General features: G+C 36.4%; 1 protein-coding gene across 2 annotated transcripts in view; it reads right to left on the reverse strand.

Annotated features, from left to right (window-relative positions):
* LOC149087612 (uncharacterized) overlaps nucleotides 1-10965 on the reverse strand; it is a 33444-nt gene extending 22479 nt beyond the window's left edge. Inside the window, exons 1-5 of one of the 2 annotated variants that reach the window (XM_089231540.1) lie at nucleotides 10636-10965; nucleotides 2312-2525; nucleotides 1607-1715; nucleotides 1352-1454; nucleotides 1128-1228 (exon numbers count right to left, since the gene is read on the reverse strand). In XM_089231540.1, coding sequence (XP_089087666.1) covers nucleotides 1128-1228; nucleotides 1352-1454; nucleotides 1607-1631 — 229 coding nt within the window. In that variant the 5' untranslated portion in view covers nucleotides 1632-1715; nucleotides 2312-2525; nucleotides 10636-10965. Of the gene's footprint in view, nucleotides 1-1127; nucleotides 1229-1351; nucleotides 1455-1606; nucleotides 1716-2311; nucleotides 2526-10635 lie in introns of those variants that run through there. The other variant, XM_089231539.1, reaches the window with a different exon arrangement.
* Between the last annotated feature and the right edge of the window lie 3065 nt (nucleotides 10966-14030).

Below are 14030 nucleotides of genomic sequence, written 5' to 3' on the forward strand. Positions count from 1 at the left end.
GTTTACAATAAAATTTCGCGATTATCAGAAAAGAGGTAAAATAAGGGAGTGCTAGAATGAATTTCTTCGCTTTACGTTGGATCTATGATCATTAAGGGTTTTAGGGATTGCTTGGATTGGACGCACTTTCACTTCAGTCTCAATGGGTTCATTCAAACGGGTTTGATATGATCGTGATTTTCTTCTAGGGGCCATTCAAGTATTACGTAAGCAGATTTTTAGTCATTTTTGACCCGCCTTCCCCCTCCCCCCCCGTCAGTAAAATTTCATCAGCAGCTTAGAATATCTTCAAAAGGGGTGGTTGGTGACGTAAGCAACCTTCAAACTTGTCATCAAAAGTCAGCAAATCCGAAACTCCCTCCCCTCCCTCGATGCTGACGTAATACCTGAATGACCCCCTATCACTGTTTGGAGTTACGGTCGATTCACAGGCACGAAATACATACTAAAATTAGTGAAAAGTCCAAGCTTTTATCGAAGTCAAAATTGGGCACATCTGATTTAGATTATCATTGTGGGAGACTCTTTTCAACATCAAAGATGTGTTTTGCACCTATGGCATGTACATTCAAATCATATGGCTCAGATATGTCCCAACAAACAGCCAATTTCTTCGTCAAATATCGAGGGGAATAATGGATTATCTGTTCTACGAAAAAAAAAAAAAGTCTGGACCTGTCACACTGCGATTTGAATGCACTTGCCCTCCTATCACAGTACCTGAAAGGTTATCGTTGGATGCTGAGGTGAACGGCAGTTTGAAGGATTCACGCGCAAATGACCATCTGATTTTTACATTTCCAAATTTCGAAAACGATATCAGCACCTGTTGAGCACTTGTTGAAACAAACTTCACATGCAGAACACACACGCTCATAGACAGCATGCGCCGATTGATCAGAATTTTCGCAGAAAAATGTGTACGCAAAATGCAGTTTTGTTTGAGAAAGACATTCACTGGAAAAAGAAACAATGGGACCTTTGTCTTGAGGTCAAGATGGTTGCCTTCAATCTCCAAAGACTCAACTGGTGCGTATCCTTAGGTACTCTGCACACATTTCATCAACCATGAAACATACGATATAAAACAAACAAAAAAAACGCAATTTATAAACAAATAATTTTACCCAAATTTCCGTTTGTTGTTTTGGATTTTGCCGATTCGATCCCAATTATGTCTATGAATGTGCCAAGGAAGACCATCGAGATGAACAACCCAATGGCGATTCTGCAAGAGAATTGGAAAAAAAAAAATCATATGCATTTTGAATTGTATGAATCACTTAAATTTCCCATAGCTTAATCCATAGCAAATTGATTAGAATGAACACACATTTATTTGATCACTTACACTGATGTATAATCATTCCATGCTTCTATTTTGATGTCTTCTTTTACTTGACACACGGGAACTCGCACATCGAACCCAACTAATATATTTGTTACTTCTAGTGCTATATTGTACAGGTAAATAGATATAATGAGACTTTTTAAATGAGCTCGAAATTTCAATGCAATGAAATTGCCATGGTGAAAATAGTTGAATTCATTTATTAAATCACATTCAACTTTGACTATCGGAAAGAGTTGAAAAATTTATCGTTACCTTTTTCGGTCACGAACATCGTCATCCTGTGTACACGTGGACGGAACGCATAAAGCTAGGCGAATTATAAATTTTTCATAATGTAGACCTATCATTGTACCAATGATACCTATGACATTCAAGGAAATAAAATTACTTCTATGTTCTACTTGAATAAAACATGCATTCATATTTTATAAATTACATACTGAGCTCACTGTAAACCTCAGAAAAGGAATGCACCATATTTGGTTTGTTCTATAATATATGCATTAATACATATATTTATTATAATTTTATTTAATAGTATTATATTATTAGTTGTTTACACCTAAATTAACACTACCGAATTTATACAAAAATTGACACGCTTTTAAAACAAATAAAATTTTAAGTGGTTGACCGGTCCAGAATCTGGTCCGACCGGAGAGAATCTGTCCAATCAGAAATAAAGTCACTTAAGTGATATCTGACTGGACAGATTCTCCCCGGACGACCAAACATAAACATCACCCCTTCAACGACTCACTTGCGTGATTTCTGACCACGAGGTCCTGATGACAGCTCTCCATTGTAGAGCCGAAACGCGTCGACCAGTCGACCAATTATTTGTCTTAAAAGCGTGTAAATTTTTGTGTAAATTAACACCAGGCAAAGTCTTAATTTTTGTGATAATACTACCGAATTGATAAGAATACAAGAATAAAAATAACCGAAGATCCATACCGTGCCATTATCGAAATGAGTCCTCAATTCGGGGACATCTTCAACAATTCCAACATGAGGCTTCACTACAGGCAATGGTGGTATGATTTCCAAGATACAACTCTTGCCTTGGAAATTCCCAGTAATGTTAATATCCAAGCAGCCATCGTAATCTCCTAAAGCCGTTAGGGTTCCTCTTGCAAAGCGTCGATTGACTTCCCCGTAGCGTCCAGAACTATATACATATATGAAGATTTGATATAAAATGAGTGAAGTGAATTCCCGAAGCATATATATTTTTACCTTATTTTTATTTTATATACATTGATATGCTTTTATTTTATCTTCTGTTCAAATTTGCAAACTATAACTGAGTAGTTGTATTTTTAAATAAATGAATACCGACTTCCCCGTTCAATAAGGCAACAACTCAAAATTCTATGCTTTCAGAGATATCCGCATTAAAAAGATTCATATTGTATGGAACTGAATACCAATCAACTCAGATTTTATTGCAGTAGTATATAAGCAGAGTTGGAAGCGTTGTTGTTTTGCAGTACGTAGAGGCATTTTTCCACCGTTATCATGACGTGGTAACTCAAAATGCAATTCTCTGAATTGTTGTGCTTTTTGAACTGGGCCGTCGATATATTCTGCTTCGAATTTTTTGGGCCTGTTTATACTGAACTAGCTATAATACCCGGCGCTGCCCGGGTTTTCTTCAATTGCTGGGAGGATTGAAATAGTGACAAACCATTATTAAGGAATGAACTATAATACTGCCAGCATCAAAGAAGTGACAAACCATTGTAAAGGCATGTGCATGTCTGAAACGCATTGTTAGGGAAACATCGCAACCCAAATAAAGATTCCAAAAGTGACTGTTGGGGCCAAGGAATCATTGTTGCCCGACGGTTTTTCGCCCATTTCGGGCCCAGCTCTGAAAAACTTTTAAAGTAGCCTGCGATTCAATTCCGGTCTTGTTTGGTATATATGTAAAATTTGGCGAAGATCGGTCTAAAACTGTACACTTGCATAAATAACAAGCAGACATATTTTAATATTTATATATACTTTATATAAACACTACAATACTAAAAATCATGTTCGAGAAATTCACCGACAACAATCCGTTCATAAAAAATTCACTGAAAAATTCATGGACGGAAAATTTAGCAGACAACAATCCGTTGATGGAAAATTCACCGTCGCCAATTTGTCGACGGAAATTTAACCGATAATGATTCGTCAACGGAAAATGCACTGATAACAGTGCGTCGGTAGAAATTCACCGACAACGATTCATCGACGGAAATACATTGACAACAATTTTTTCACAGGAAAAGGAAAAAAAAAAACGAGTAATAATACATGGACGGATATTCACTGGAAATTGAGTCGATCTAAATTTACTGGCAATTCATCGACAAAATCTTCACCAGTAACAATACGTCGACGGAAAATACACCGATAACCATACGTTGACGGAAATTCTACTTCTTGTTTCTTTCATACCGCCAACAACAACGGTCTATCACCATTGAGGCAAAACGGAAATTCCCTGTCAACAATTCGTCGACGAAAATTTTGAACACTTCGATCATATCTCCTCCACACCTGCGTTCATCCAATGTAAACATATTCAAAAAATGAAGTCTCTCTTCATAACTCAAGCCCTGTGTGCCGATAAGGACACGCATAGCTCTTCTCTGCACCCCTTCAACCAAGTCTATGTCCCTCTGTAGGTATGGTCTCCAAAACCTTACAGCATACTCCAGTCCAGGACAAACTAAGCCTCGAAAAAGCGGAAGAATGACTTTAGGAGAACGCGAAGAGACCTTTTTGAAAATGGGACCACAAGCATTCTATTCGCTTTTTTGACCACCGCTGAACAATTTTCAGAAAACCTAAGCCGCTCGTCAATGAGAATTCCCAAATCGGTGACCGTAGTAGCATCCGGGATAGTAACACCAATCAACTCGTAACAGAACCGTGGGCTGTTCTAACCAAAATTAGTGACCATGCACTTATCAACGCTAAACGTCATGCTCCATTCATTTGCCCATACTGCAATCCTGTTTAAGTTGGTCTGGAGCAACTCCCTATCGCTTTGATTCCCTATTACCCCCATTAGCTTCACATCAGCTGCGAATTTGCTAGTAATCCCATCTATATCCTGATCGAGTTTATCGATAAAAAGTGAAAAAAGTATGGGGCCAAGGACACTTCCTTGAGGAACTCCACTTATGACGCTTGTCCAACCAGAGAATTCCCCGTTCACCATAACTCGTTGCGACCTATCTCTAAACCACGATTCTATCCAATTCGGCAAGTTGCCCCCAATTCCAATCACGTGTAAACGCTTCATGAGTTTACCATGTTGGACCCGATCGAATGCCTTCTGGAAATCAAGGTAAACAACATCTACATTTTTGCTCTCACCCAAAGCCTTAGTCACGTGATCATAGAAGCAAAAGAGGTTAGTTACACATGACTTACACTTCCTGAACCCATGCTGATTATCCGACAATACATTATTCTCGTCTATCCACTTCACAAACTGCCTTTTGATGATAATTTCCAATATTTTCGAGAGGGAGCTCGTCAAAGTCACTGGACGATAATTGGACACAGCTTCTCTACTACCCATCTTAAATATCGGAACGACATTAGCAAGTTTCCAATCCCTTGGGACGATACCCTCAGCAACACTACTCCTGTATATCTGTGCGACTGGCCCAACAATTCATTAGCACATTCCCCGAGGACCCTGGGATAGATATCACCTGGTCCTGGTGCTTTGCTTGCACATACATTTCTTAGAAGATTTAAGACCTCCACATCTTCTACTTGAATATCGTTGAGGGTTTTATTACTCCACGCAATACCCGTTTATCGAATATCGTTATCTCCATTAGAAACCCACGCGAAAAACTCATTTAAAGCACTACACATGCCTACATTGCTCTCTAACCTAGAGCCTCCTATCGAGAGGGGGCCAACTGTCCCCTTACATCCATTATTGACGTATCGAAAAAATGATTTTGGGTTAGAGGCCAATGTTATCTGCCAACCTAGATTCAACTTCCTTTTTACTATCCCTTATCGCTTTCTTCAACAGTCTTCTTTTATCAGTAAACAATGATAGGTCACCTCGTCCACTTTTATACTCTCTGAATGCTCTTTTCTTTTCAAGATAAAGGTTCCGCACGCTATCCGTGAACCATAGAGGGTGTGATGTACAAACACGCTTTTTTCGAACAAAGGGTATGACGTCGTGCAAAACAGAGGACAGCTTCGTACTAAATTCTTCCCATTGACTTACCACCCCTACTGATTCCAACCGGTCTTTGAAAACTTCCGCTAACCTTCTTCGCAAAACATCAAAGTTAGTTCTCCGAAAACAAGGAACCAGTCTTTTGTTATCAACCTCACCCGAGGAAAAGTTACAGTGAAATCTGACGATACGATGATCACTGGAAGAAAACTCTTCCCCCACCGAAACATGTTCAACTAGATCCTCAGAACTAGTAAGAACTAAATCCAAAATAGCAGTACCCCTAGTGGCTTCTGATACATGCTGATACAAAAAATTTTCGAGCACCAACTTAAGAAAGTCTCTTTCATACTGATTTCCAGATGAAAGGTTCTCCCAATCAATACCCGGGTAATTGAAATCCCCTAGTATGAGAACCCTCTTTCGCTTACACATGTAGGAAATTTCATCATGCATTTTGGCGATATAGTTTTGATCCCTATTCGGTGGATTGTAACAAACCCCAACAATAAGCTTATGACGTCTTTTGTTCTCAAGCTCAACCCATATAGTTTCAATATCACTCGACGAATTTGGCAGGATTTTGTGTGACGTCATCAATTTTTAAACCGTTATAGCTCGCATATTTATGGGTCAAATAAAAAAAACTGAAAGCACTTTTCCATATTAGTATTCACAAGGAACCACGTGAGTAATTATTGGGCGGTCGATAGCTACCACCCTGTATAATGAAAGTTCCTCTATCTCAATATTCCATATAGGGCTGTAATGAGGATTTTTGGCGTTTCCCCCCACCCCCAAAACTTCTAAATTCGGTAATAGTTTTATGATTATGTTCTTTGTTTCCCCCATCTAAAGTTGTCGCCCCATAAATTTTTCCACCCTGGGCAGTTGCCTCCCCTCCCTCCACTAGTTTCTTACTTTATAAAATCACATTGTGTATGATACAAGGTAACTAGCTCAGCTGAATAAAGGCATACTTTATTTCTGACATTTTTAAATAACAATGAGTTTCTTGTTTGGAAGTTTTATTTTTGGAGAATCTCTCGGGACCTCCCCCCCAGTCCATTGACGTGAACCCCCATTGGCGTCGCGACCAACGGTTCAACGGACCAACGTTGCACCACTGTTCTAAACGCCATTTTGTAAACGACAAGGAGCTTCCCCCCAGATAGCAATAGATGGCGACCAATTCTTCGAAAGTAGGAAAACCTCGCGAAAGTAGGAAAAACGACTCACTGTCATCTGCTGATTTACTTTATAACATACTGTTATATCATAATGATGTGTAAAGATTCATAGTTCATGGGTGAAGAACACTGAATATTCATGTTCTATTTTAAATAATCTACTGTGATGAAGAAATAAAATCAAATACTATATTCTAATGTCAAATATTTGCAGTTGATGTTTGCAAAAGGTATGTATGTATGAATAATATTTCAAACTTAACGCAATGTAACGTTAGGTACGTCCAAAGCTGTGTTAAAGATAAGCGTTGTCACTTCAATGGAGAGGCCTGATGCAAACTTGCGCGCCACAAATTGAAGCGGTAAGCGTACGAACTACAGTTGTAAACAAATTTTTCAGCGATGCAGCCGCCATTTTTTTTTATTGCTCTTCCAAATCACGTATCTCTTTTTTCCCGTCTCATTTCATTTTAAAATCGGTATTCTTAATCAATAATTCTTAATTAATTTATCAAAAGGTTCTTCTCTGGGTTAAATTAATTTGTTTTCGTGTCTCTACACCATTTCCTTCGACTTCATTCTTCTCTATTTCATCATGATAGTAAATGTTGAATTATTGCGGCTTCCTAGGATGGCGAGAGAAATTCCAAGTCGGAAGAAACTCATCTAAGTAGATTTCCGAAAAATGGCAGCAGGTTAGTAAAATATTTATTTTACAGTTCAGCTAATATTATTGTAAAAAAAATTACAATATCGAAAAATATTTCACATTGTAGGCTAACTGAATTTTTGTAAATTCAAAATGAATGTGTGATGATTTATTAACTTAAAATTTTTCGCTGGAAGATTTTCCTTGTGCCCCCCTCCCGAAGTTCGATCGTATTTACGCCTCGCAGTTCATTTCAAAAGAGCGTCAATTATCCGAAATTGTTCACTGCCTATGACAGAAATTATTGCATGCTACCCCCCACAACCCCTAGCAGAGGGTTTTCATGGTCCCTTTTGTAGTTTATTTATAGCCTGAAAAAAAAAAAAGAATTGTCCACTCCTGGGGGCCCAGGGCTGGAGCTCTGTCAACCCCACCCTTTGTGGGTACTATGCAAAGAGTCGTGAGGGTAGAATATTCTCATGAATGTGAATTCAGAGAATAATTGAGAATATTCTTTTAAATAATGAAAAAAAAAAATATTTTTTGTTATTAATATGAAGTAAAACTCAATTTCTTCATTGCCAGAAACATTTTGTCATCCCATTTCACTGAGGAAGTTATACGCAGCAAAATTTCAAATTTTCAATAATTCATTTATAAAAATTCATTTGGCTGCAGAATCAAGTTCATTTTGGCATTTGCTATGTCCTGGAAAAGTTGAAAGAAATATTTTTGAACCTGTTTTTGTCAAAAAATGTTTGGCCCCTAAAAGTCTTCCCGCCACCTCAATTTTTTATGGATTTGTCGTGCCCAGCTTTATGTATAGCAAAAAACATTCATTGTTGCACATATTGTTTCTCGTAATTTTGTTATCAATTTAAATAAGTAACATTTTCCCTTGCATTTAATATTTTCTTTCATTTTTTTCCAGACGTCAAGCACGGGAAGATGTGTCTAAAAATCCAATATTAGTTGGGGTTCTTGCGGCAAAGTTGACTATGATTGCCAATGTTTGAAACCATCATTTCCAGGAATGGTGTATCATGAACATCAGCCAGAAAGATCGTTTGGTTCATAACGCTAGTCCAAATTCCCAAGCATCATTGAAATGTCAAACAGGACATATGGTACCCTTCCATATGTATGTGTACCCTGCATTGAAATTATATTTCCCGGGAAAGGCAAGCAAGAACGATTGTTTGCCCTAGTTTTTGTGTGTGTGAGGAAGTGCCATTAAAACCATACTTGGTCCACAATAAGTGCTGACAGTGACAACATTCCTTAGATTTTTTTCCCTTGTAAGAGAATGTATGGTAAGATGTATGTTATGCTTTTTTTCTTTTAATTACTGGTTTATTTTACATAATTTTTTTATTTTATTAATTTTAGACGCAACAGCAAACCGTTGAAACTGTTTGTTTGGCACTTTCAAGTTTTGGACATTTGATGTGCATGTAAACAAACCATTTGATATTTTGGGTATTAATGACATTTTTTTCCTGCATTGAAACGTGAAACCAACCATAAAAGCAATGTTTGCAACATGAATTTCACATTCAACATTTTTGCAAGTGACAGCTAAAATATGAGATGTCTAATTGACAGTATGATTCATAATTTTTTGAGAATGAAAAAATTCAATTTTTCTCATTTTGATTTTCCTGAGTAATCAGTCAACTTCTGTTTGTTTTTTTTTTCATTTTGCACTCCAAAAATAATTTATTATACCTCCAGTTTAGAACTATTTATTTATGTCATTGAGAGATTTTTATCAGTTTGAAGCACAAGTGTTGTCATTGGCATGTTACTTGTGGTTGTTTTATATTAGAAGTCACATTTGTAACTCATTTTTGTTATACATAAGTTTCTAGCTGATGAAATAAATGAATTTTTTTATTTCACAACTTGGTTTTTCTTTTTTACAGTAACAGACAATGGCAAATTTTTATACGTATATGTGAGTGGAGTTCTGAGTTCAATGAAATTAATTTAAATGAAACACACACATCATTTGATCATTGTATGAAGTTATGCACTGTAACATGAATTACTAAATCACAAGTTAATTGAAATTGTTAAACTTTGTATGAAATATTTTAATTAGAAAATGACCTCAATATTCCATATAATTTTGAATAAATCATTAGCATTTTTCATTTTGGAAATAGACTGGGACAGCTCTGCTTATTGATGTCATCATAATACATTCAGTACGTTAATGTTTGTGCATTTTCCTAATTTTTATTTTATCAATTTTAATATTTAGTAGGCATCCAGTTGAAATTGTAAGGAGTAATTATACCTTAAGCTAGTTTCTAAATTTTTTCCATCAGTATTATGTAGATATATTTCTGGGGTACGAAATTATTTAGTAAATCTTGCAACCATCAATTTTAATTTACTGCACACCTCAAATATTCTTTTAAAATTTTACACATTTCCGCCCAGATAATTCTTCCTGTATAATAATAATCTAAATGTTGTGAGATTGTTTTTCTTTTAATCATTCTTCAAACATCTTCAGAGATTAAGAGATTAACATTTAAAGAGCTATCCGGGGTGGATTACAAATAAATTATTTCTTCATCCGGAAAACAAGTAATAATGTAATTTCTCTTCGAACATGTTGAGTTTTAAATAATATACAATATCAAACTGGTGGGGGGAAAAGGGAGGGGTGGAGAAAGAGTGGTGAACTGTCAATCAAAATAGATGAGGGCGTGGTCAAGCCTCTCCCCAGTTTCGTACGCTTACCGCCAGGTGGCCAACTTTGCATCAAAATTTAACATTAAGTGGGCACGCTTAATCTTGAACCGCTTTGGGTACGTCCAATAAATTGAATCCGTCCACATCCTCATGTTGGGGTGGATGTTGGTAATTACGTTCTCAATCCGGGCCCGAAGAAACATACATACAGTCGAATCCCGTTCTAACGAACTCCAAGAGACCGGAGAAAATTTCAGGTTGTTTGCATTGTTCCTAAGCATACTTATTTGAAGGATTAGAAAAGTGTTCGTTGAAACGAGATTTTCGCAATAATGGTATTCGTTAAAACGGGATTCGACTGTATAACATCGTAAATAGCCGGAGACGATAGGACGGGATTTATGCTCGGTTTGAAAGAAAGGTTAAGTAGTAGTATATAGTAGATGACTCAACTATTCAATAACATAGTTAAACATAACGTCAGAACTATGAAAAATTTGGTATTTATCGTACATGTACTTACATCTGAAAGCCCACATTTTGAGCTGCTTGAGTCCGACTGTAATTTTCATAATACTCGAAAAACATTTCGGTGATATTTTTGAGATATCCTCGGGATCGAAATTCCTCACCAATTTCCTGCTCACGGACGAAATCAAATTTTTCAAGTTCTTTTCCGTAGCTATCCATTTCTGCCCTTTACTCAGAACTGAAGAGGAGGACTTCGCACTTGTACTATCCGCTGCATCTGATACATTGTCCGAATGTTTGCCGAGTGTTAAACTGATGCATGATATTGTCACGAATACAACGATGCATACACGAAGAATCATCATCATCCAGCACTTTTGAACTCCCGTAGGCAGTGCGAAACGAAAATCAAAATCTTATTGAGCTATTGCCACCCGAAACGAAACGACACGAGAAATAAATAAAAAGTTATGCTGCGTTTTATATATATATTACGATTCTGGGAAAGGGGAGATGTAATTTCCATACAAAAATATCGAAGAATAAATTCTGTTTACACGCGATGTATGTATTCTGATCTCTCGATCGACATATTTTTTTGTTCTTGTTTTCTTATACAGAATAACAAATAAACTTCTGTCACGAGCCCCACGTAAATACCCGTCTGAGAGTAGTTTCTGTCATAATCACGAAAAATAGATGCTCTAGCACAAAATTTGCAATTAAATTTTCACAAAATTTAATTTTGAGTGCATCTATTGTTTGCGTTTGTATTGTTCGAGAGAGAGACGTGGAAGATATACTAATTGTTTTTTGAATCCATTTTTAGATATATTCGTATTGACTGATGTTAGAACTTTATTATATTATTTCAAGGTCCTCTTGATGTCTTTTTTTTGTATCAAATGTAATTGTTTAATAGCGTTTATTCAGTGGATAATTCACATAAAATACGTGCTATGCACGAGCAAAAAAACATGTACAGATGAATTTAGACGATTGCGCCCATGATATTATCAAAAAATATCTGGCGTTTATTTCACATCTTACGTAAAAGGAAAGAGGGACTTGAAAAGGGGGAAATTGTGCTGATAAATAATGTTTATTGTGTCTAATGTTCATTGTTAACCCTTCTGATGCTGCATTGTATTCCGACCATGTTTTCTACAAAGGATAAATTATAATTATCGATAAAGATTTTCCGTAACATTATTAATATTTGATTATTCTTGTTGTTCCAGAGTTGTAATTGGATGAAAGTAATGTGTATGGATGTTTTGCAACATATATCGGGTATCCCGATCACGTCGAAAAGTAAATTACAATTCTTTGGAGCAGAAACTGTGAGAAAATTCGAATAGACCAATCAAATAGCTCCATTTCACAAGCAGCCAATCAGGACGTATAGAAGACGCTGGCGCTCAGCTTCATTTTAAATTGTTGTGCTTTTTCGAACTGGGACGTCGATATATTCTGCTTCGACTTTTTTGGATCTGTTTATACTGAATACTACAATACTAAAAAGCATGTTCGAGAAAATCATCGACAATAGTTCGTTGACGAAAATTTGACTGGCAACAATCCGTTGATAAAAATGCACTGACAAATTCATGCACGTAAAATTTAGCAGGCAGAGAACAATCCGTTGATGGAAACTTCACCGACAACAATACGTTGATTGAAAATTCACTGACAGCAATACGTTAATAGAAAATTCACCATCGCCAATTTGTCAACGGAAAATTCACTGACAACAGTACGTCGGTAGAAATTCATCAACAACGATTCATGGACGAAAATACATTTACGGCAATTTTTGTGCAGGAAAATGAAGGAAAAAAAAAATACCAGCTTGGATGGGGATTCACTGAAAATTGAGTCGATCCAAATTCACTGGCAATACAAAAAATTCACCGGTAACAATACGTCGAATGAAAATACATCGATAACCATACGTTGACGGAAATTCTATTGCTTTGTTTCTTTCACACCGCCTTCAACCACGTCTGCCCACATCACGACGTTTGACGCGGACAGACGTATATCCACCCCCCCCCCCGGCAACCGAGAGTTAAGTTGGTAATCAATCCAATTGGGATCCTCGGTCAACGCGTAATTGTTTAACTTCCAAAAACGACACCCATAACGCGTCGAAATGCATAAGGAGTTTTCGTAATTTCCTTTCACTTGAATTTTTTCTGAGTATTATTAGACAACGTTTATCTACTCTTCCATTACAATTCTGGTTGCTCGAAGTTCATGAGAAAGTAGAGAGATTTCATAATCATTTTCTTAGAGAGTTTCCTTAGCACAGGATGTTTTTAATGAAACTGTGATGGTACTTATAAGGTCTTGCTACTTGCAGACTCAATAAAACAAGATTCCTCGAAGGACTCGTTATATCTGGCGATGATGATTTTAAGAACAAAATTCATATCTGCTTAACGGAGACTCGAACCCCAGGTCTGTCGTTTACAGGACGAGTGCTCTACCCCTTAGCTATGGAAACAAATAGAATATTTTTCCTTGGAGTGTATATACAAATACAAATAAAACACCACAACAGGCAAAATGCCCAGCGAGGTGGCTGAGAAAAAGATGCCCATAACAAATATGGATGTCATATATTTCAAAAATAAAGCAACCCAATTAAAAATACAATTAAGAAAAATTATAAACAATATATACACATGATAAAATATTATACAATGCCCATAAAGAATACTTATGGTTGTCTTATTCTAAGAATGGATAGCTTCTCGATTTACCCCAACATGTTTATCTTATTTCTTTTTAAACGTGTTAATTGTGTTACAATTTACTACCTCCGGGGGTAAGCTATTCCATTTAATGGAATAGAATTAATTAATTCTATATAGTTATAGATCGTCTATAGCGAAACTATTTCACTAGAATGGCAGTCATACTGCATCTGCACTCGTTGAATTTTTGTCTTTAGAGAGGTTTGAGGAAAAGAAATTTGTTAGGCCGATATTACACTATGAAAGTTTTATAAAAATTACTTTGTGAAACTTGAAAAATGCAAACAATAGGCTAAGTTTTGTAAAAGCTCTTCTATCGAACTTTTATACTGTAACCCCAGCCTTACCACTAGAGCCACCGATGAACTTTGATCACCCACTCTCTACATCTTTACTTTTACAAATTTGACAATTTCGTTCCGCGACTTTTCCCAATTTGTCGAAAGAAATCTTTCTGACGCCAAAAAGAAAAAAAATGAAAAGTAATTCTCAGTCATTGCATTGTTTTTTGCGAATTACTTTTACCTCGAAAATTACCAAGTAGTCATTTTTACCGCAAATCAAAATTTCGTTGCTTAACTAGATCTTAATAATTCTATTACTTGATTTTTTAGAAAATAAATTTTCTAATTCCATTTCTCTCTTCTGGGAACGCAGGGTATAGAATAATTCATGTTTTGTTATA

The sequence above is a fragment of the Pholcus phalangioides genome, unplaced genomic scaffold, assembly GCF_987345545.1.
Source record: "Pholcus phalangioides strain wild (caught in Gottingen) unplaced genomic scaffold, Ppha-v1.0 ptg000004l_1, whole genome shotgun sequence".
Classification (NCBI taxonomy): domain Eukaryota; kingdom Metazoa; phylum Arthropoda; class Arachnida; order Araneae; family Pholcidae; genus Pholcus; species Pholcus phalangioides.